Source organism: Euwallacea similis, chromosome 7, assembly GCF_039881205.1.
Source record: "Euwallacea similis isolate ESF13 chromosome 7, ESF131.1, whole genome shotgun sequence".
Lineage (NCBI taxonomy): Eukaryota > Metazoa > Arthropoda > Insecta > Coleoptera > Curculionidae > Euwallacea > Euwallacea similis.
Genome location: NC_089615.1, coordinates 4942728 through 4967162, shown reverse-complemented (window position 1 = coordinate 4967162; position 24435 = coordinate 4942728). Strand labels below are relative to the sequence as shown.

The 24435-nt window shown below is 35.4% G+C and overlaps 2 protein-coding genes across 6 annotated transcripts; one reads left to right on the top strand and one right to left on the bottom strand.

Annotated features, from left to right (window-relative positions):
• Positions 1-295: 295 nt before the first annotated feature.
• On the bottom strand, positions 296-21350 carry DNAlig4 (DNA ligase 4). Of its 2 annotated transcripts, none has more exons than XM_066392014.1 (5): positions 20840-21350; positions 19851-20233; positions 19350-19795; positions 18504-19294; positions 296-461 (listed from the first exon to the last, which is right to left on the bottom strand). In XM_066392014.1, exons 1-5 carry the CDS (start codon positions 21301-21303, stop codon positions 446-448), a joined length of 2100 nt encoding a protein of 699 aa, XP_066248111.1. In that variant the 5' UTR covers positions 21304-21350; the 3' UTR covers positions 296-445. The 2 variants fall into 2 exon arrangements, with proteins under 2 accessions (XP_066248111.1, XP_066248110.1); XM_066392013.1 differs by lacking the exon at positions 296-461 and adding an exon at positions 17173-17897 and having other exon boundaries at positions 20840-21342.
• On the top strand, positions 13963-24107 carry LOC136410071 (uncharacterized). Of its 4 annotated transcripts, XR_010752213.1 has the most exons (13): positions 13963-14659; positions 14720-15263; positions 15321-15528; positions 15601-15717; positions 15905-16110; positions 16566-16641; positions 16950-17173; positions 22262-22482; positions 22535-22754; positions 22811-22964; positions 23017-23301; positions 23357-23584; positions 23645-24107. XR_010752213.1 is itself a non-coding variant. In XM_066392006.1 (12 exons), the coding sequence occupies exons 1-12, from the start codon at positions 14094-14096 to the stop codon at positions 23527-23529; spliced, it is 2988 nt and encodes a 995-aa protein (XP_066248103.1). In that variant the 5' UTR covers positions 13963-14093; the 3' UTR covers positions 23530-24107. The 4 variants fall into 4 exon arrangements, 3 of the variants coding, with proteins under 3 accessions (XP_066248103.1, XP_066248104.1, XP_066248102.1); XM_066392006.1 differs by having other exon boundaries at positions 15607-15717; positions 23357-24107; XM_066392007.1 differs by having other exon boundaries at positions 15905-15993; positions 23357-24107.
• The last annotated feature ends 328 nt before the right edge of the window (positions 24108-24435 follow it).

Here is a 24435-nt window from a genome sequence, read left to right as displayed (position 1 = left end):
TCAACGATGTATTTCGCACTGGGAAAAAATGAAGTATTAATCAGTCAGAATTCCAGTGAAACAAAAATCCCCACTCGTCTGTTAAGCCAAATATTTCCTAAATGGCAATTAAACCGCAAATCTACTACACCTCATTTAATCGCTTTATTTGGAAATAGCTTTACGACAGAGTTCGTCAGAATTTCTTGCACAATGAGACAAAATCGATTTGACGTTTTGTTCTTATGCAATGCCGAACTTCTTACTAGATTGTTGTTGAGAAATTTTTGAACAGCCGAAGTCAAACTCACCCAATAATGCAGAACACCCACTTCCAAAAAGACCATAGGATGAGCTACTTAGCCAGGTTGCCGCAGCCTCAGGGAATCCGTCTTGCTGTGACGAAATCACTAGGACTTAGGTCCGGCCCGCGACCAGTCAATGACGCCAAATGCGTTGTTGCCAGTTAAATACTCGATCGGCTGAAATTAAATTGAGAAAAAGAGGCTGTAACAGGTGTTTTGCTTTGGTAAATCTAATGGACAGACAAGTTTTCACCTATCCATCCACTTATAAAGATTTCAATAACGTAGCTGTATGGCCCAATTCAGAGGAAAACAATAAATCAGCTCTGCCAATTAATTCTGCACTTTTGCTCTTCAAGCCATTCATTCATCAAACGGCTTGAATCGCGATAGTTAAACAAAAGCTTCAGTTCGGTAACGAGACACAAAAATAAATTCTTAGGCGGTTAAATGTCAACCAGTCAGACTCAAATCGCAATCAATGTATGTATGTGAAGGCCATAAAATTATGCAAACACTGTATACAAGCTACCGAAATTGTTATTATGGCTAATGGGTGCAAGTTATAATATTATGATTTTATGAGAAAGGAGCTAATATGGTAAAATGAGTAATGAACGTGTTTAAAATGTCGATGCAAGTGAAATTTAGATCGTGGTAGGCAGCTTTCAGGAAAATGCAGAGTTGGTCAAATTTTTTTTCTCAAGTGTAGTGGCAGTGGAAGCAGAACCAAGTGAGGCTATAATTTTTTAGGAAGTAAAAAAATTCAAGGGGTACAAAATTATTTCCTGGAATCACAAGAAGCTTCATTAAAAGAACAGAAACAGAACAGAAAAAAATTCTTGAAAATCTCCAAGATTTATTGTAGATTATGTAGGGCTTCAAAAACCAACTAAAACTTATACGCAGCCCCAAATGTCTTTACGGGCGTATAAGAAAATTTTCCTAAATTTAGAAATGAAAAGAAACAAAATCCGCAAGCACAGAAGATTCTTATTCATATGCAACAACAGTTCTAAGTAGAATTCTTTCATAAGCACATACTCGATGATGTCATTAATATTGTGACAATGAATAAGTGGCCTTTATGATTGTCAGTAATAATGTTCATCCAGCAAATAAGGAATAAGAAAATAAGAACGGTTGATTTGAAGTGTCCATTAAGAAACTGAATATTATCTGATCCACAATAAAAACGACATTAGCACTAAACACAAAAATCACCAAATAAAACAACAAGAAACTTGTTTTATTGTGGCTTTATAAACGTGCTGCAACTTATTCGTTATTTTATTTCATCCTATTTCTTACGTTATCTTATTTGGTATATAAATCTAGTTTAACATCAAGGACCAAAGCTTGAACCTTATCACAAATCTTTGAAGATTTTGACTATGTAAAGGCATCCTGGATGACGTCATAATTTTTTGACAATCACAATAACCCATAGACTTCAAAGTTTGACATTTTTTAAAAATATATGAATCTTCGTTAATGCATGCTCGATAACGTCATTATTAAATGCTGCGGGTAATGGCATAAGACATCAATATTAGTCTAAGGATTTTCTCAAATATTTGAGAAAATTGTTTTCAAAAGCGCATAAGTATTCAACCACATAGTTTTTAATAGGTTTGTCAATGACGATGACGTATTGAATTCAGCGTTAATTCAATGCTTGAATTTTTTCCGATAGAGAAATTTTATGTAAGTATATACTTAATGACGATATTAATAGGTGGTTTTCACAACATAGAGAGCTGAGGTCAGACATCAAAATAGACGTAATTTGTCGACGTAAACGCAGGTTTTATGTCTTGCATCGATACGTAATTAAACGTAAAATTGTACTACCATACAATTTTGAGTTAAGGCCAACCTTACACACATGAGATGTGAAGTAAACAAGAAGTAGTTAACGTAACATATCAAATAATGTTTTGCAGTTCTTCTAGCAGCACTTAATTCAAACGACACAAATGGACACAGACATGGGCAAAGGCAGTGCCGCTCGATGTAAATCGGGGATTCACGTGGGCAATTCAATTCGACGCGACTGCGTTTACGCTTCGCGTAGCAAGCCGCAAACTACGTCTGACGTAATTGGTATCACAAGGAAATAGATCCTGCGCGTGAACAGTCCATATTCTCTACGTTTACGTGATCTGGTTGACCTAAAAACCGGATTTGTAAAATCGACGGCGGATTTGGCTTCGGTGTCAGCACGTTCAAAACTAGGCCCTTGAAATCGAATTCTATCCTGGAGTTTTTCATTCAAAACGTTCGCTGATACGCCACTGCTGCTTAAATGTGAATTCTGGAAATTTTAGTGATGGTGAATGAGACCTGGAGTGGCAAACTAGAATAAAACTAGTAGCAGAAATTGTTTTTAAACTGAATTGCGATTTCCTTTTTAAGGTGAATTTCGCTCTTGGCTTTCCCTGAAAATCCCCCTCCGATACGCCATTGATATTTGAAAGTAAATTTTGGAAATATTAGTGGTCACGACGGGGATTCGTTAAATGAAAATGACGGCAGTGACGTAACTTGTCGTGAATCCCAGTTAGGATTTTTTTAACTAAGCCGTTGAAGTAGAACTTTATCTTGGGACTCTCCTCTTAAAGCGCTCTCTAATATGCCATCGCTACTGCAAACTGAATTCTGGATATTCTAGTGGTAACAACCGAGACTTGGAGATGTCCAACTGAAATAAAATTGTATTTTTTTAAATTTTTGAAAAAGAATTTTACCTCGAGGTTTTTGCTTTCACATTCCTCCCTGATACACCACTACTACTTCGAACCGAATTCCGGCAATTTTCACGATTGTGGAGGAAATTTAGAATTGTCAAGTTGGAACAAAATCAATGGCGCAACTTGTGTGGTATCGCGGATGTAAATTTTATGAAAAATTCATGTTAGAAATCCACTTCGCCGACAAACTAAAGACTTTCAGAGACCAACGGGGAAGACTTCCTTCTATTTCCATATGTACGTAAATATTACTTTGCTACATAAACATTAATTCAACATTTGTGACGCTCTTTTAAACAACTTCCTACTCTTCCAAGGATGATATGACAACTAGCAGAAGCAGGCCAAATATGACAAAAACACACATTGCGTGAGTGATTCTACAGCACTTTACGTTCCGGAACTGTTTATTCTAGCGAAAACTGGTACTTTCAAATGTCGGTGCATAAATGGGAAAATTATATGCTTTCTGTATAATCGTGACACTTTAAAAGTGTTCAAACAATATTCTCATTAGATAGGCAAGTAGGTAAGCAGGGTCGCACAAAGCACACAAATCGGGGTATATATTTGAATCTATTTTCAAAAAATGTTTCAAACCACATTGTGAACAATTTTTGAAATTTCACAGGCACATCGGTTAAAAATAAGGAATTGTGGAAGGCATCCACCTTAAGATTACCTGCTTGAAATTAGGAATTGGTTCCCGAATCAAATCAGATTTGGGGCAATATTCATATGACTACCTTATTTCTCATAAAGCAAACACTTTATCAATTCTTACTTAAGCTCATTTGACTTGGCTCGTTGTCGAGGACCTACCAATAGCATTAATTAATTTCTAGTTTTCAATAACACTTATCCTCAAAATAGCGCGTTACTCAGGTTGTAATTTCCCTACTTGACACGGTTCATGAGTTTTTAAATGCTGCGAACACAAATCGCACCTCGACCGCACTTTCTCCTGTCCTCAAACTCAAGACCATAATTAGTGAAATGACAAAAAGCGCAAAAAACCTGCAAAACATTTTTAAATACTAATGCAAAAGCCCCATTATGCAAGCAGTTCGGAGAAACTCGGAATCGATTCAATCATCCCATGTGGCATCATCACACGCGAATTCTCCCATATCTCCCAAATCGAGTCGGCCTAAGATGGTTTGCAGGATTATAACTTATTTTTTTCCTATATCAACATCAATCTCGCACTCACCAGAATCAGTGCAATTTTCTCCACCCAAATTTCCCCCCCAAAAAAAAATATCCAGATTCCACGAAAGAGCAGTAAACTGGGCAACACTGGTCAGGTAAGAATTCGCGCACCGCCGACTCAAGAGCACCGTATTGTTGCTGTCCTGCAGACTGCAGGAAACTCAACCACAGCAAAAGTGCGACAAGACGCGCGCGTCGATAGAAATGAAATGCCTGCAGCGGGCAAGAAAAGCTGCTTATAGCAGGATGACCACGTTGCCGGATGGTGGGTGGATGCAAGATAAGGTCATCGCAGGGTAAACGCATGGGTCTTACAAGAGGTGTTGATGGGATCGCGATTTTGTTCGGAAGATGGTAATTTAGCTCTCCAATACGCCCAGTGCGAGAAAGAGCAATACAAGAAGACAGGAAACTACGGACTACATACAGGGTGTTTCCGAAATATATGGCGCAAATTTAAGGAGATATTCCTTGGGTCAGAGTAAGGAAAAAAGTTCGTATAAATATCTGTCCGGAGTCGCTTCATTTCCAAAAAACGGGGTGTTGAAGTTCGGGAAAGTATACAAATTTTCATTGTTAAAAAAATCTTATGTCGATTTAATTAAAATTGTCGCTATTTAATCACAGTATTATGGAGTATCTTCCAGATATAGAAGAGCTGATCCAGGAATTTCAGGAGCGTGCCCACAAGGCAAGTCAGAATTCTACATAAAACAGTATAACTGAATAGATACTTCGAATAGAGCAATTAAAACTGTAACTTTTCTCTCTTTTGATATTTTTTCTTATCCCGCTTCGTTTTCGAGATTAAAATCGAAACTTTTGCATTCTCTGAATAAACTTACTACAACTTAAAAATTGAAAATAAATGAAATTAACGCTTCAAAATCCACAAAAATTACTGCAAATACTTTCGACATCAGGACTATTTTCTAATATCTTGTATTTTAAATATTAAGTGTTATTTAGTTATGCACGAGGAAAATGTTTAGAATGGATGGATATTTAGTGAGTCAATTGCATCCAATATATCTCATATTCCCCATCTTTAACCCTTTAGACGATGTAACGAATCTGCGAAAAATCTTAAATTGTAAATAAGATTTAGTGCCATTAAAAGTCCCTTTAATTACCGGAATTGCAAAGATGGAAGTTTTCATTGGTCCACCCTGTACACCTTGGAAAGATTCGTAAATGTATTAGAATACCTATTAAAGTTAGATCCTTTGTTAAAGCTTCTTAAAAAAAACTAAAACCGGATGAAAAATTTACCTTCATATAATTAACATCAATTAATTCTCTATTGTTGCTGTCATGATTTCTACCAAACGTATCGCTTCATAGATCAATTCGAGCTCACATTCTTCTAAATTTGGGGCTCTTGGTGTATTCAATGCCAGTCATAATATTGTGGTGTTCACATGAACTGTCCATTGTAATCGCGAAAAAAAAGAATACAATCTTTGTTGCTTTATTTATTTATCACGCAATTAAATTTGAAAAACGTGACACCCAAAAATGGTCAGCTAGGAAGTTTTTGTAAGGGCATAAAATACCAAAATTCTATGAAATTTTCATTCCACCATGATGATTGTTAAGCTGAGATATGGGTGCAGCTTATTGGTGCTGAGACATGAACTTGGCAGTTCTAGAAATTGATGCTGTTAAAAGAGGATTTTGGGAGTCTGAGAGAAGAATAGCGGCGCCGCAGCGCTAGGAAGAAGTATGAGCATAAAAAGGTATCACGCATTAAGCTCTAATGAATTAAAGCGGCCATCCTGTTCTCGCTTTGTTTCCACTAACCCCGGGAACAAAAACAATTTTGCTTCGCATATTTCAATTGCGTGCAACACGCAACAATCTTTCCATGTGCCTTCCGGGACTGTTCGAAATCTCAAAGAACGCGCCGTACGTGGAAACCCGACTTAAGCGCGCACTTGCGATTTTCTGTCGCTACATTAACGAGCTCGCTGAACTGTATCAACGAACGTGTGACTCTCGGACTAGTTTCGAGATAGTCGCGGTTCACGTCTTGACTTGAAGATCTTGGGGATTTCAGGTACTGGCGGGTGTACGTGGGACTACGACTTATATTAGGAAGGTCAAAAACTGGACCATAAGTCGTGAGTTACTTTAAGAATGAAATTTTCGTCGCAAAAGTTAAAATTAAAACGCCGATGTGTTTTCCATGGAGTCGAAAAAAATTAATATTAATTGCCGTATTAATTGCAAACCGCCGATTGCTGCTAAACGGTTCTCGTTTTCAAAACCTGTAATTTTTTATTGTTTTTAATGTCTGCTTATAGCTGTTGTGAATGTACTGGTCAGGTTGACCTTATTTCGATAACATGGTTTACTTTTTCTGCTGTTTACACTGCCTAAAATACAGTGAACTTACGAGCGTTCCTGAAAATGTTCTTCTAGAGTAAATAAAAAAAATGTGGACATTTTTGCTGCTAATCCGGCTCGAATTGTCCAACCAAAAATGCGATGCATTATTCTTCAAAGGTAACCCGTCTGAAAGAACTAGAATAACAAGAAGATTTCCGCTAATTGGAGGTTCTTCTCTAAATACCCAAATACGTATAAATTTTCTTGATTCAGCAGGCTCGAAGATCCAAAAATTCTGTGAATATTTCTGCAAAGTTCGTTCAACCTTTTCTTCTGTCGAAGGAACGGAAAAACTTTTTTCTCGATTGGACGGAAATTTCTCATATGTAAATCTGCTCGAAAGAATTCAGGTCATAAGGAAGTTTCCTGAAAATGTTGTTCTTCTTGAATGTGTAAATTTTGTCGGTAATTGCCCCGATCGAAGGACCAAAAATACTTCCGATATTTATGCGAACTGCGAATAACTTGGAGAAGTATTAAACCTTTAAGGGCCGAGCTATTGAAGTGCTGGCAGGCTCGGTGGGGGCATTAAGCTGGAAATAGAGGCCTCAAAAACTGAGGTAGAAGGAAAGGTATCATTCATAGGCAAATTTTTCATGAAAACTATGCTCTCGATAAAATCACTAGCACCTTTCTTGTTTTTGCTTAAAGCTTGAAGTGCAGTATTAGCTACGTTCCTTTCTCCGATTCAAATTGCTTTACTGAACCATCTTAACGCTTTCAATATCTCCTAAAGACTGATTCATCATATCGATGTTGCGGTGCCTCGGTGGAGGAACGTACGTAAGTACCATTCAAAAATTTCAATGACCTTTGCCTTTAATGACGAACCACCAAACGCCACAGCACCTCGCATAGTATTAAACATTTTTATAGCCATTAAAGGGAGACAATGAATTAAATGTCCATGTTTTGCATCTCAAAGAATCGGAAATATCGCGTTCCTGACTTTCAGTTTGATTGATAAATAAATATTGGTGCTAATTGGCCTGACCAAGGGCAAGTTTGGTGTAATTAAGCTTTGTATGTGAGGTTACTTGCAAAAGATATCGATATTTTATACGTGTAAGTGGCGAAGTCTTAATTTTTCTTGTGGCTGGAATATTGTATGGTAATTCTCGAGCCAATTTAATGGTCAGCAAGTTAAATTTAAGATGCTGAAATTTATTTCGCATGAGTTATTGCTCCATCAGGGAAATTTTAACACTTCAGACTTCCAGTTTGCCTCGGAATTCGATCCGTTGCCGAATAAGGCATTATCGCAATAGTATTGACAAGTAATAATTTGCTAGGTGCGAATTGGACGTGGACGTCCATAGTAATTTTATTAATACAATTTTAATAAACTTATTAATTTTAGTCTCCCATATAAGGCAGTGTTTATTTAAGAATGAGGAACTTTTTAGTTACTTAACGCGTTCGTGAAAGGCTTGTGGCATTTGAATTTCTGGCGGAAGAGTGCGATTGTACATTTCAAACTCCAGTAATTAGTAAGTGCACAAATGGAACCTTAGCATTTTTCAGCGAATTTAAGCTTCGTTAAAAACATACTTACTGGAGATGTTAATAATCAAAATAATCTTCGTTACGATCTATGGTCTTTTGCCACTATTGAGTGGATGGTGCACGCCCACGCGATAGATGCTTAATGGTTTCGAGGCAAAATAGTTATCGAGCCATTTTCGAACGTCTTCAACCTTAGAGAACCGCTGATCAGCTAGTTGAGACTGCATTGATCTGGCTAAGTGGAAGTCGAAAGGAGCCAAGTCTGGAGAATATGCCGGATGCTGGAGAATTTCCCAGTCTATGGAGAAGATGAGTTCTTGCGTCGGGTATGCGCTCGAGCATTGTCATGGAACAATATCTCTTTCAGACTTCCGTGGCCCATAAACGGTCTTTTTCCTCATTAACTTCAATTAATTTGATTATTTGGGCCTTACAACATTCAGTTGTCACAGTTTCACCAGGTTCCAGAAACTCGTAAGAAATAACTCCTTTCCGATCCCACTAGACCCATAGTAAAATCTTCTCAACATGAATATTAGATTTTGCAACTGATGTGGGTGGCTGACTTGGATCAACCAATGATGTTCTATACTTAGGATTGTCATACGGTTTCATCTCCCGTAAAAGTTTTATGAAGAATTTTTTTTATACCAAGAGATCATGCACATGTCAACTCTTCGATTTTTGTCATCTCCGGTTAGCTCGTGAGGAACCCATTTTCCTTTCTTTTGAATCTTTCTCATTACCCGTAATCTAACTAAAATTGCTTATTAACTGTTCTACAAGCTTTTTTTCAGTTTGGCACGGATTTTCGTCTAGTGAATTTTGAAGTTCTGCGTCTTCAAGCTTTTTTTACGCCCAGACGTGGATCGCCCTCAAGACAAAAAAAATCCCTCAGGAAACCACCTTCTAACAGTTGACGCACCAACGAAATCATCTCCCCTAGCCGAATTAATAATTTCTGTAGTTTCGTCAGTTTTTGTTCAGTTTAAAACAGAACAATTCTGATATTCTTAAATTTTGCGTGGAAACATCCATCTCTTAATCACGTTTCATGCCCTAAATGACAGCTCGTGGGCAACTGACGCTTCTATCGTATGAAGAGCAACGACTAAGCCGCGCACGCTCAAACTGCGGACCAATTGGACGCATCCACATATCTTTTTTAATTCGGCCAACTTCAGTGCCCAGTTCCTTTTTGTGCACCAATTAAAACCGTCTAAACCTAGAACAATAACTTTGTATTTCCTATGAAACTTCGCGAATGTTCTGCGATATGTACTCACGTCTACATATATGAAAGTAACGCTTGTTTATATCTCATTTGCATCTTTGTGCATTATGATCTACTTTCAGATGTTATCATCCAATTAACTGCAATGTCGGACAAGGTATATTGCAAATAAATGAGTCCCCTTTAATAGCTCGTCATGTAAATTAGCAAAGTGGAAGTCCAGTTCGTGCATGAAATGGCCCGGATGTGGGGCAAGGGTAAAAGTGAAGATATGGTTGCTAAATTAATTTATTAAAACAAATCCTTATATAGCTGCTAGATAATTGCCCTCTAGTACGGCGAAGAATGTCTAATAAAGAGAAGATTTCAAAATAAAACCAGAAAGTAGTAGGTAACACAATGCTGAGTAACACCAGTGGCAGCTTTGATTGCAAGCCGTGGATAATCAAGAATAATCCCATGTTACGCCGAAGAATAAAGTAAATACAGAAAAAAATTAATAACACAGTAATTTAAGACCGAGTTTGTGAACTTTGTGTTTATTCTTTTATTGCGCTTAATCACACCCTACTGTATAATTTGTATTATTGCTTGTAGCTCAAGATGAGGGTTAAAAATTGCCCATGGACGTACCGGATCTTACTTAGTTTCCCCCAATCGGCTTGAAAGTCATAAATGCTGATGAAATTAATTCACCATTTGGAAATTACGTTGGAAGGTCAGTTCAAACGGTCGAGGAAAGAAAGGCCCTAAGTGAATCAAAGTAGGAACACACAATTCGGGGATAAAGAGACTGCCGCTACGAAAATGGTTTGATCATTTGTGGTTCCTCAAGAAAAGCAGGAATATAGTGGGCCCTTCTCCCTAGGCCACTCATTAGTCAACATTCTCGGTTGAGTCCTATTCTAAAAAGAGCAAAATTTGCAGAGAAACTGCACTTGAGCGCTTTTTCGCGTTTGACAATACGCATTTTTTAAATTTCGAAAAACAACAATTTCGGATATTTTAATGTTATTTTCGATCCGTGGAGAGAGATCTGCAAAGAACCGCAGAACTTATAATTTCATCCTGTTGGGAAATTTTGACTTGTTAAATTCAGCGCGATTCTGAAAGTAGGTCGGCATGTATTCCACCACTAACTCGGAAACTGAAGCCTAGTGATATGCAACTCACGCATTTTGCACTATCTATATTCGGATGAAGATTTGTCAAGCATCAGACATCATAAATAATAATACCATTTGAAACGGGTACTTAAAACAATACCAAAGATAAGCATCTCTAAATCTCAAGGCAAAACGATTTTAAACCTTGATCCTCGTCCGCATCTTGAAGATGGAATCAACATGAACTCCCTTGTACAGTACATTACAATGACTAAAATAAAAGAAACTCTGGCGAGTTGAAATGAACCGAAAAAATCCAACAATACGACAAACCATACATTTATCGGACTATACGTTGCGCATTGTGGCGATATGGTAGACATCTGAAACGGGTTTTACTGCATCGGCAATATTTTAACGCAAAATTTATCAGCAGATGCAGATCGGATCTCTGGAATGCTAGATTTAGTAAGGTTTGTTTCAATAGCTGTGTTGTTTTAGAAACTGAAGATAATTTTTTCCTTCGTTGTGTTTTGAGCGTCCTTATGGATTTTCAAGACTCTCGCATCTCAACAGCGCCATCCACGGGCGACCTCTAAGGCCCAAAAAAATTCAAAAACAGAAAGCAGCACTGTAAAAGTGCGAGAATTTCGATTTTTTCCTTGAAATTTCAGAAGAAGATACCTACTTTGCGATTTTTCAGACTTCGATTACTTCAACTGCTATTTCCATTATTTTGATAGTAAATAATATATGCGGTCTCCCAAATAAAGTGAGTTTCACGGGGATTGTGGAAACGGTAAGAGACATAAGGTAATTTTAAATTAGAAAAAAGATGCGCATTTTTGTGCCCCTTGAGAAAATGTTCCAAAATTAAAAACATGCACGTTGTCGAAATGTAAGCAAAAAAACTTAAAACTGCGCTTTTCGAAAATCATAAATTGTGAGTAAACCGTTTGAGTAAATTCTACGAAATTTAGCAATTCTCTATTATCGACAACTGTCAATCGAATGACATTCGCAGAATTTTTCCCGGCCTTCTAGATTTCGAGCAATTATATTCAACTTTGTTACTTCTTATTGGCGCCAAGCAAAGCATTTATTTCTAAGCATACTAAGATGAAATGGCGCTTTTGTTTATTTTGGTAAGTTCAAAGGCACCTTTATCATATATAGTTAAAAAGCATTTTTATTGCCTATTCGACGGCACCAAAATCCAATATGGCGGCCATAAGAAATGGCAAGGTTGGATATAATTGCTCAAAATCTAAAAGGCCTGAAAAAACTATGAGAACGCTATTAGATTGGCAGTTGTCAATAATAAAGAAAGAGACTTAAGAACTGCCCAATTTCGTAGAGGATACTCAATCGCGTTACCCACAATTTATGATTTTCGAAAATCTCAATTTTCAGTTTTTTGCTCATATTTTGACAATCCTCGTACCTATTTTTAATTTTAGAATATTTTCCGAATGTGCACAAAAATGCGCATCTTTTTTCTATTTTAAGTCACCTTGCGCCCCTTACCGTTTCCATAATCCCCATGGAACTCACTTTATTTGGGACACTCCGTATATGAACATATATGATGTGAATAATAATGAACTACCCCTAATGCTACACGATTTTGCTATAGGCGAAGCTCAGTGAAAATGTGGAGGAAAATGTGCCATGAGTGCATACACTAAAGCGGTACTTACTGCTTTTTACCCATGCATAAGCAGGCGAAATGTGGTTTTTCGCACTCTCAAAAAAGGAGACTCTCAAAACCTCCAACCCTCTGACAAATAGTCCCATTGAGATGGCACATATTTCTCAACCGAGAAATGTTCGTTATCGTCATAATTCGCAACCGAAATAAATGTTTACTTATTATGTTTTAATTGATTTTCGATAAAAAATAAACATTTGTCGGTTATTGTACCTATACCGGCAATCGCGAACCTAACTGAATAGTTAGACTCGCATAAAAGTCAGTCACCCAAAACGCAGAGGCGTAACAAACAGGGTCGGCGAAAGGAAACTTACAACTTTGGTCAGGCCGCTGCCAAGTGACAGACCTTGAATTTCACCACGATAAATTTTAACACCGATTTGCACCTCTTGCGTTACTTGGAAATCCTACGCACTTAAAAACTCGGACTAAGACCGGGTAATTTGTTATTCGTAATTATGAGACCGGTATAAGTCAACATTATTTTTTTTATTAAAAATATGACCTGAAAAAAAAAAGTTTTAGCTAGGTAGCCGTACAAATAACGGAACGCAGCAATATGAGTTAATTATCTGCACATAATTGCTCCTCATCAGGAAGCTTATTGGGGAAAATGGGAACGCAAATATATTATTAACAATCTCTAAAAATCGCTATTGGTTGGAGGAAACCATTACGACCTGCGCTGTGCATCAGCGACCTGCACCAACTGATAATCAAGAGTATTATTTACCTCTCAATCCAATCATCGAACCTGGCAATCGAGCCCAAATTTTCATCCTTCAGATCACGAAACGTAATTCTGCTCCCTGAAGAAGATATTTTCACTGACTTCAAAAATTTAAACATGGCATCATATGAGTTTCGAATACAAATGCCACCGCAAAAGAAAAACTAGATAGATGTAAATTCATGGAAATTGATAATGGAAAAACTGGATGGAAGTACTAGATCGATGGACGATATTGGATGCATTTAATTTTTTTTGATATAAAAGACGCATTCACTTGATGACCCGATATTATTAAATGGTATAAAAATAGTCCTCAATTCCTGAATTATTCGGATTCTCATTGACCCAACTCCTAAAAAAATAAATTGATAGGTTTTAGCGAGAAAAAAGCACTGAAGAGCAAACATCAAATTCTAAAGGACTTTACAGGGAAAGCACCAGCACTCATAAGAGAAACATGTCATTTTTAAAAAACTTGATGTACTTGTGCAATAGACTTCTCTCTAGATATTTGTCCTTCGGCATTGGAAGGCTATAATCCAAAGTTTCTTTACATTATGGACATCAGATAAGGCGCATCCGAGATCAACATAACTCTATTATTTTCGCATCATTAAATTATTGAGTGTGAAAAATAAAGTAACGAAAACAAAATTAACTAGAAACGAATGGTTGCGGTGCATGATAAATGATGATGATATGACTAGAAATACTTAATTATCATAATCTGAACAACATCTGAAAGAATATTAAATTTTTCGAAATCCGACTTGTGTAACAGAGACAAGCAAAAAGGTTAATTACCAGGAAATGTATGGGTAATTCACTTATCAAAAAAACTTTATTTGGCTCACCCAGTAGAATAAAAAATATCTTCATCGACCTCATGCGCTCTGCACTACACTCTCATTACTCTTTTGACTCTAAGTGTACTTTCCGAACTTAGTAATTCTGAAAGTCAAAAGTAATATGTCATCAATCAGCTGCTTTTGATATTTCATCTGGCATTTAATTTTTGTAATAATTTTTGTCAACAAACAAGGGCAGTGATTCAATGTTTATTGTGAGGATTCCCCAAGTTTTACCGATTTTGAAGATATTCAGGATCGGAATGTATATTCCTCTGATAAGATAACTGAGTCACACCAATTTCCAAGAAAATGTCTGTTGTTAATTCGCTTCTTACTAATGGTAACGGGTTAATAGTGAGTTTTGTCATCCTAAGTGGAATTGTTGGGTTGAAACTACTATCACCCGGAGTTCCCATTCAGGGTTTGGTTTTTGTTGCCATTGCTTTGTTTGTGTGGTTCGGGTCACTGTGTGTTACCTTCACTGGTTTGCACAAATTGCTTCAAAGAAAAGACCCTGTTTCAAGCAAAGGTTTTGAAAAGATCTTGCAACATGTAGGAGTGACATTAACTAAAGCCTCTGTGGCAAAAAGGCCTATAAAGGTCAATCTAGAGAGTATTAAGAAACTCACTGCAGACATTGACAAATACTTTATTTCCTACTGGTATTGCAGTATTAGCGAAGATCCAAGCTTTCCTACTGAAACAAGAGTTTTCATAGAAGAAGTTTTAAGTCACTTATTAGACACCACATTCAAAGTAAATCCTAGTTCTCTTATTCAAGGATTACTAAATGTGTTTCTCAAACATCTGAAAGAGTTTCGTAAAAGTTTAAAAAGGAAGGAAAAGTACCACATGTCAATTGAAGATTTGTATAGGTAAGGTGGTTATTTAAAAATTAGTAATGTATGTTAGCATATGATATTTTAATTTTCAAGGTATTCTCACATCTGCAGCATCACAGGATCAAAAAATTCAAGAGAATACTTTGCACATCACTCAACAATCAGTCTACTCTGCCATTTCATTAATTCAGAACTGTGGAACTCTCTACCATGCCATATTTTAGTTTCAATATTAGCAAGAAAAATTGTTTCTTATTTATTAAATTTGTTGTCAAACCCAGAAGTTTTGAATTACATAATTTTAAATGCGTTGATAACAAAAAAAGAAGAAGACAGGTTGAATTTGAAGCAATACAGCCGCATATCAATTGTTGAATTTTTTGATATTTTTGACACAGTAAAAAAAGATGAGCCAGAAGAAGCAAAGAACTTGGAATCGCAGAAAAATGTGAAAGAAGATGAAGAAGAGTTGCTTAAGAAGACAAGAGAGTTGGAAAAGAAAGTTGAGAAAGCTTCAATTGAACACAAATTAACAAGGGACACAAGAAAAAATGGTCAGAATATAATTAAGGAGATACCTGAAGAAACTGTGGTTGTGAGACCCAGAAAGCAACATAAAATGGCAGATGTAGATGTGGTGAGAAAGTTTATATATTATTCAAAGTTTTTTTTCATTGAGCTGCCCTGCATTTAGGATGGACACCTTGAGAAATCCCCCAAAAGGAGCGATCCAGTTAAAATATATGAACCTAAGAATACTATAAAAACAAAAACTTGGAGGGATTCTAGAGATCTGGCATGTGTGTCTCTTGGCCAAGACCCACTAGATATGTTGGATGGGATCTCAGATAATGGAGGCAGTAAAGCTACTTCAAAACCAGGGAATTGGGACTCTACTACAAGTAGGCATAATAATAATGATAATATTAGAAAATTTGATTGTCTTGCTTTCAACAATTATTTTTTATCTTCAGATTTAGCAAAATCGGAAGATGTAAAACATGACTCTCCCCCAAGTAGTGCCAATTTATTTACTGATGTCATTCACATGCCAACAATGGAAGGCTTGAAGACAACAATAAAACCATTAAGTAAGCTCATTAATTATTATACACAGAATTTCATTCATCTGTCAAATTTGATCTGGATGTTAAAGTAGAATTATGGCATGGTTGATACTAAAGCGAAATGTTGACAATCATAAATAAAAAGTATACTTAATAAAAAAATTATTAAAGGCTAAAGGAAGAGCGTTAGTCAATATTCAAATGTTTACAGGTGATGCCACAGAACGAACCTTACACAACATCAAAGATCTTCAGGAGGCAACAGTCAACAATGCGTTACACAAAATCGGCGATTTCCAGGTAACTGGTGATAAGCAAATTGAACCCCTCCATTACTTACACTACTTGCCACCAAACACTCTTCTGCATTCTTCTATTCTGTCAAACACTCAACGTCTTCTATATGTGCAGCCGGAGGTACGTTTTTCTTTTCCCTTTTTTGTTTTTTTTTTCTATATTCGCTTGCATGTTGCGTGTCGCGCTTGAGGTAATCGTATATTTTGGGTATACCACTTTTTAAGCTCTTTATGAAGTTTTTAGCTATTAAATTGGTTTGATTTTTTTTATTTCTAGGTCAGCATATTTTGTGATACATCACTTAGTAAGCTTTAGTTTTATATTCCTTCAGGTAGAGTTTAAACTACCTAATGTATCTATACATCTTGTACCATATATTTTGACATGAAATTCCTCGTCAAAATCGTGTACACTAATTTCAGGGCACCCTGTAAACCCATTGTTTTGCAATGTTTGAGAATCATGTTGCTACAGATTTACTTATTGAGTTTTCTCGTACTACATCGAAATTTAGGTCAAAACTTGTATTAAAACGTTAATAATTAAGGAATACTGGATATATTGTCACATTTCAGGACGAAGCTGCTGGAATGGTTGAGGGAATATTAGATTTTGGAAGAGCTGGTTTTCGCAAAGGGCTTCGTTTAACAGGTAAAACATCGAAATCTTTTTATTACCATTAAATGTATAGTGAGTTAGAAGCAAAAATAAAACATTGTAGTTCGTAATAAATTTTCCTATTGATATTTATTTTATGTTACATACTATTTGTATCTTATGGAGCCTAATGTAAACTACAAATTAAATGTATATTAATCTTGGAATCTCTATCTATCCCATTTTTGCATATGCTGGGAAGATATATCACAGTTAAATTTCCAAGGGTAACGATATCCATTTAATTCATTTAATCACAACGATGTTAGGAAATAATAATTTACATCGATCTCTATTGTTAGGTCTCCAAGACAATATCGAAACGGCCAAATCAACTTTATCCACTAGTTCCGCAGCAAAAACTATGACAAAGTCTGTTCGGGGCCATGTCAAGAAACGATTAGAAGACTTTAAAAAATCAGACACGGAACAACAGGAGAAAACCAGTTCCGCAGAGAGTGCTGAGTCTATTTGGATTAATCCAGCGCAAATAGATTCCCCAAATTATGATGGTCATATCTTATTGGTAAGTTCTATTTCAGTAAATTTACTATTTTGTCGATACCTTTAAACGTAGTTCTTATCGATGAACAAATAGATACTATAAATTAAAAATTACAGGTATTTCGTGTATCAACTATATTTTTAACGAGTATGTCGAAATCTTTTGCGACTTTAATAACGAGTAAGTAGGAATTGTTTATATATCTTTCCGAAAGCTGACGAGCATTTTTTCGAGCATTATTCTGACAAAACAACTTTAATGCAGCGCTATGTCTTCATATATAAACCCTCTATCTTTTATCTCAATACAATTAAGATTAAATCTGCGACAGTAATCTTCTAACAATCCTTGTCTTTTCATACTTCCATCCGTAACAATCAAATTTGTCCTTTCATCTATTTGTCCGCAAACTGTACCCCTATAATATCTGAACTCCAATTCATCTTCCAACGATGTATAAATAACTTCTGTGTTGTCATCGTTGATGGTTTTAAATTTATCAAAATAGGCAATGTATTTTTCGAAACTTTTCTGATTTGGCATTTTGATCATTTGCCCAAAACACGGTTGTTCGTCTAAATTTCTGATAATTTCAAAAGTGTGTTTTAATGAGTCTATTGTTGAATCTTTGATGTAGCTGTCCCCGTATCGGTCCAGTTCGTCGCTCAAGCAATTTTTTATGTTGTTGCCGAGGCAATAAACTTCCTCTGTTTCGTATCCCAGTAGATTGCCGTCTTGGATCACCCTAGAAAATGCTACTAATCGGGATGTTTATGCATAGTAGAAGTGTGGATTAGATCATCAATGATATTTAATCAATATGGATGTTTTTTCTTCGCTTCAATTTTGTGCTTTCTGAACAAAATTTTTGGTTCTGGTTTGCTTAAATACAATTTTTGGTGATTTATAGTTACTCTTTTTCTTTTTTTAATTCCATATGGTCAAAGATGTGTGCTATATTAGAAAAGTACGTAAGTCATTTTCCTATATATTGGATTTTATGCGAAATACCAATTAGTTTAAATTAAATCAAGCATTTGTAAATTAATGCTTATTTAGATTGGAAAAACTGTCAGTATTTCAATATCCAGGAACAAATCGATTTTTTTATAATCGATATATGTATATAGAAACGCAAAACTTAAATTTTTGCCACTATTTACCACATATGAAATTCATTGTATTAAGAGATATTTGCATTACAAATAAATATGACCGACCAACTGCATATCTATCTAAGATGGACATAAGGTTATATGTAGGAATTCAATTTTCAAAATACCATGAATAGCAAACATGCTCAAGGCAATATAAGCAATGTAAATAAGGCAATAGAATTAAAAATACACACCTGTATAGCCAAGATACATCAACGACATCATAGTGGCTCCTTTTGCTACAAAGTTGTTTCGCCTTCGCATTATAATCTCCCACCAACACAATATCAACAGTATCATCCATTTTATAAAGTATGCGCCCACCGGCCCTCTTAACCAAAGTCTCAATATCATCCCTGGATTTTCCTTCTTCATGATTAAATAGATGAAACACGTACCCTTCAAATAAGTCCGATATCTGGCGTGTATCTTCAAATTTCACCACCTCAATCGTTCTTTTCTTCGTTTTGCGAGTTTTGATATTTATAATCTCATCCAATGTAATGTTTCTTTTATTCATTTTGATGACACTGGTGTTTTTATTTGTTAGTTCCAGCAACTCGTTCATGGTCAGGCATTCTGAAGGAGATTTGTCACTTCGAATCGTTACAACCCTTGGAAATCTTAAGGTATATGAGGTTTTGTATGATTTGTCATTAGATCTGATTAATTCTGTCGCTCGAACTACAAAAACCAAAGTATTGTCAGGTTCAATGTAGTAGTTAGGAGTCTCTTTGCCAAACACTAGAAAGGGGCTGTTAAATTGATTGTCGAAGACTCTGCCTTCAGATTTTAGCTTTTCGTTTAGCATGTATAAATCATCCTCTTTAAGTCCAGTACTGACTTTTCCGAGCGACAAATAAATTGGTTTGTTTCCTTCAGTGAAACCCGATTGAACTCCAACAATAAACGAATTTAGCTGATCTGAGGTGGAACTTGAGAACTGACCTCCCATTACTACTAAATCCATATCGTTCATTGTATCCTGAAAAATTAAACTAAGAAATAAATTTAAACTAGACTTTCTGGGTTATTATTACTTGAAAATATTCCAATTTCATTTTATACCAGCCAGAATTTCTGTCACCGTATTTATATGGGGATTCTGGATCTTTAACAATAATCCCCTCTCCCTCGTTTGTGACTACCAGGTTAAATTGATCAATAATTTCTTGCCTTGAAGATGTTTCTGTAATTTCGCTCAAAAGTATCGTGCCAGGAATTGTTTTTTTGAAGACAAGTCGCAGTAAGTTCACCCTTTCTCTTAAAGGTCTGTTAGTTAAAACTTTATCGTTAAACAAAACCATGTCATAGACGCAAAAACAAGACTGGTATTTCCCATTCTCTTTTAATTTTTTTACATCCAATTCCATGCCCTTAGAACCATATTTATGCGTGTTTTTATTCCAAAGCATCATCTCTCCATCTAATATTATATTTCTAATATTGTCATGAAAAACATCTTTCAATTTTGGTGAAAACACACCTAAAATATTCATAAAAAGATTAAGAACATTTTTTTGAATATGCCTTATCATTACCGTTATAATCTTCAAATGTTGCACCAAAATGTTGTGTATAATTAAAACCATTTCTAGAGAAAAATTTAAAGTTTCCATTCTCCATATGCATCTGAAATCGTTCGCCATCAAACTTGTCCTCAATATAAAAATGTTTGTGTTCAGTAAAGTGTTTTTTGAACACTACCGTATCTACTCGTTTCGATAACATGGGTTTGAATGCTTCAAATATCTTGATACCAAGTTCATGTAGATTAATATTGACATCGTAGAGCACCTCAACTGTCTTCTTTAAGCTTGTATTTGACGCGAAATAACTTGCACCATCTCTGTGGTAACAATTTAATATTTTGTTGTCATCAATTCCTAATTTCAGGCTTTTAAGTAGTATGCGAATTATCCATCTAAAACACATATTATATCTCATACAGGATAAGAGTTGCTAAACCATAATAATTTAATGAATTTATTTTATGGCAACTAATACCTCCCAAATTGAGATGTACCACATTAAAAGCATACCACTTTATATATATATTTAGTATGAATTATCTTATGTTAAATATAAAATTTGCAGGCAGTAATGTAGAACTTTTCAGGAGCTTAATAGAAAAATAACTGGGCAGAATGTTTTGACATATAACCAACTATTTTTTTAATAGGACACCTAGTATATTATTTGAATAGATGGGTCCTTCGGGCCAATTTCAAAACTATGAGCTACCGAGCTATACATACTTATTATCACTTGGATTATAGTAAATTAAAAAACTCTTGCTGATACAGGATTAATGTACTACATAATAGGTACATGTTGTGTTAGTTTTGGATATGATTTACTATGGAACATATATATTTTCATATATATCTAGCCAAAGACATTAAGTACATTATGCCTATTAAATGCTATATTATCAAGAGTGTAATACTGTAATTATAAATATTAATGTTGGATTTAAGTTGAACTTGGGCTTAATTTCAGCACACATAACACTTTTTTGTGTACTCACCGTGAATCATCAGCTGAGCATTTTCTAAACAAACCCAATAAAATGTCTTCCACCTCAGCTGCATTGGGACATTTTGCTATCTTATCAAGGTTATTATTCAACTCTTCAATACTTAATGTTGTCTTTCTATGAGAAAGATATCTGCGAACAACCGAATATACAACATCGCCGAAATCAGAAGCCTGGCCTGCCATTAAATAAGACTTTATTAAAATGTCTTTGTCCTTTCCAGGAGGAAGTGCTAACGTTCTGATTAAAACTCGGGCTATTTTTGCCTCCTTCATATTGTAGGATGCTCTTTCGCGATCATGTTTTGGGATGATTAATCTTATTATGGAAAAAACGTGTTCTTTAGAGTATTCTCTGCGACACTTGGAGAATAACGTTTGAAAAATAGCGGGTTTTTCTGATTTTGAGGCTTTCTTTGCGGATTCAAGGGCGTCACATAAATCGACAAAATTCATATTTGTCCGTTTTTAAGTATGAAAGACAGGAAATGACGATATATTATCTTCGTTTAAGTCTAAATAGAAAACATTTTAATTTGTATTTGTTATGATTATTTGTAAAGATTTATAAAGTATTGACATTTACTCTCTTTTTGAAAGTTTGTATGTTAAAAACAACTCATGTCTTATTGGCAAGTCATGAAGTAGAAATTTGGCAACGCCGATAGTAGAGCTGCGTTTTCATAACAATACATAAATAATTAAGTATGAACCAAGTGATGGATTTCAAATCAAATTTTACTATCAAATCTATTATATTATTGTAACAATTATACCTCTTTTAAGTAATTGAAGAACTGAATTTGGATGATTCTAAAGTTATCATGACGAAAATAGATACTAGATATATTTGAATTGACCTAAGGCCTAGTTAACTATTATAGCGGACAAAAAGAAAAAAATAGTGGAACATATTTTTCGAAATACTATGGATTGGCGTGTTAACATGAGTGGTATTTAATCCCATTAAGGTCATTAAAATCTATTCATTTTCTGCCTTAATTCTAAAATTACTCGGGATCGGCCGTGATTCCACGTACCCTCAGACGTTAAATTTTAGTTGAAAAAAACCCAAACCTTTTTTTAGAAGTACCCGAAATTCACTGCTACATCAGTGTGAGCAAAACCTATGTTCCTACACACTTCTTTACTGCCCGTTTTCGATGCTTCTAAATGCTATTTTTTGATATCAAATAAATTTTTCCTTAATTGCAACTTTTGCACTTGACCATTCTTTGCCTCCAGTAGTGATGGTGAGGATTCTTGAAAATAGGGCATTTGCGGCGATAGCCATATGACCAACGTCTGCCTAACACAACTAATGATCTTGCAAATGTCCCAAAATGGAATGTTTCTTTGTGGCAATATAAACGAGCGGTTCTTTTTGTGATTACAATGGTCTTATTTATTTCAGGAAAAGGCCCCAAGCAAACCTGCTGTTGACGAATCCCAGATTGCCAAATCAGACGACTTTCCTGTACCATCAATATCCACTGAGGACACTTCGGAAACAGACAGTCCTGACCCGGAATACGAAGACACTGCAGATCTCGCTTCCAGTATTGCAAAATTACGATCTCTTCTACAGCAGCGGTCATCTGAGTCCAGTATATCAACGCCTGCACTTAGTCCAATGTAACAACTACTTGTTTTACTTTATACAGAGGAAGAGACATAATTTTTCTAGGCCCGATGATTACATACAAAAGCAGATAGAATCAGAAAACGTTTCAGATATAGAGCCTATTGAGCTTGACGGTATGATGACAAACTTCTATAAAGTGTGTACCAAAACAGCCACTGGGGTGTTTTCCAACACTCTCAACACCATAAAAACAGCTCTGCCGAGCAGCGTCGCAGAGAATTTTTATACTGTTGAGATGTGGAATTTCAAGCCACAACTTGAGGTCTGAGCTTGTTTTTTACATAAGTTCTCATATACTAATTGAACTTAAATTTAAAGGATTCCGACACTCTCATCCGAATGAAAAAATTGCTGAGTGAACGTAAGGAATACTGCGTTTTAGACAAAGAAATTGATGCTGCGTACGACGCGTTGGACTCTGTAGATGTGTATCAACAATCACCAAAACTTTTGCCCGGCTTACAATTTGAGGGTATAAATAAAGCAGACGTTTCTTTTAAAGTTTTAATCACCCGATATTTTAGACGAATTAGACGATTTAGAAGGGAAAATGCCAATCACTAAAGCTGTTTTTGACATTATTTGCGAGTTATTAGAAGACGCGAATTCTTCTATTATTCAGGAACCTATAGTTAAGGGTAGCCTGCTGCTATTTGGGTCCGTAATTGAGCAGCATATTACAAGTTTTGTTGACAAAGGGATGGACCACTTAGCCAAAAATTTAGTTACCATTCCAGAAAAGATTAATTCAGAAGTGCTCTCCATGGATATAGAAAATTATGTTTGTTGTATAGAGAAATCTATTCCTGGTATACTATAACATGTCTCACTGGTATTTGTTTGTGTCATATATATATATTTCAGATTCTTTAAAGTGTCTTTTAGGTAAAGACACTTTCAGGCAAGCATTGAAGCTGTTAATTTCCTCGCTGCAATCGCCAAAAGTCAACCAAGACGTTCTTCTGCAGGGTTTCGAGTTAATTGTCATGCTGCTTATTGAAGAAAGCATACGTGGATCACCTCCAGCCTCCGCCTAAGCTAATTCCTATACCTAATTAAATCTGTTATGCTTCGTTAACGGAGTATCGAAAGGTTTTATTGGGCGTTGGTCTAAGACTTCTGTGAAACCTCTAACTGATAATATTTTTATAGATATATTTAACAAATTAATAAGATACCTACAAGACAAAGAGTTAAGTACCAAAGCAGTATATTAAAAATGTAGTAATTATTGTTAAAATCTGACTTTATACAAAGAGTGATAATTAAAAAACCTCAAGTGTGAGTTGTAGCATTAGAGATATGTCTTGAGTACAATCATCAGCTGTTAGTTATTTAAAATGTTTGATGGCAAACTCCAAATAGTTTAATCAGCGTCGTACATTTACGGTTGATCGCATACTGTGAGCTTTTTTCATTATCACCTCATATATTTATGTTTAGTTTTATATGTAGCTTTTACTGTTTTTTAGCTTTAATATTAATATGGTGCCATATTTGACAAAGATGGACGAAACTTACATTAGCATTCTGTGATGAATTTTTACACTTTAGGTTGTATTACTTTTAATGTTTTAACTGGCAACTGTAACATTTTATTTTCATAAACAACTTTAAAGAACATTAATATTTCTTATTGTTCATCCTGCAACACCTTCTCTTAATGTACTATCCCTCTTTACCATACATGTTAGGTAAATAGCTATTTCCTATTCCTCTGTTACAATATGATTTTTGCCATCTATTTGACTAAACGGATATATAGACGACTCTGATTAGATAAACTGATATTGGATTGGACATCTAACGTAAAAGTAATTCGCGAGATATGAATACCGAACAACAACAGCTCACTTTTAGATAGACAAATTTATTAGCTGTGGGCAAATCAATACAGCAAAACAACAATATTATAATTAATTTAACAATTAAAAAAAAATTAT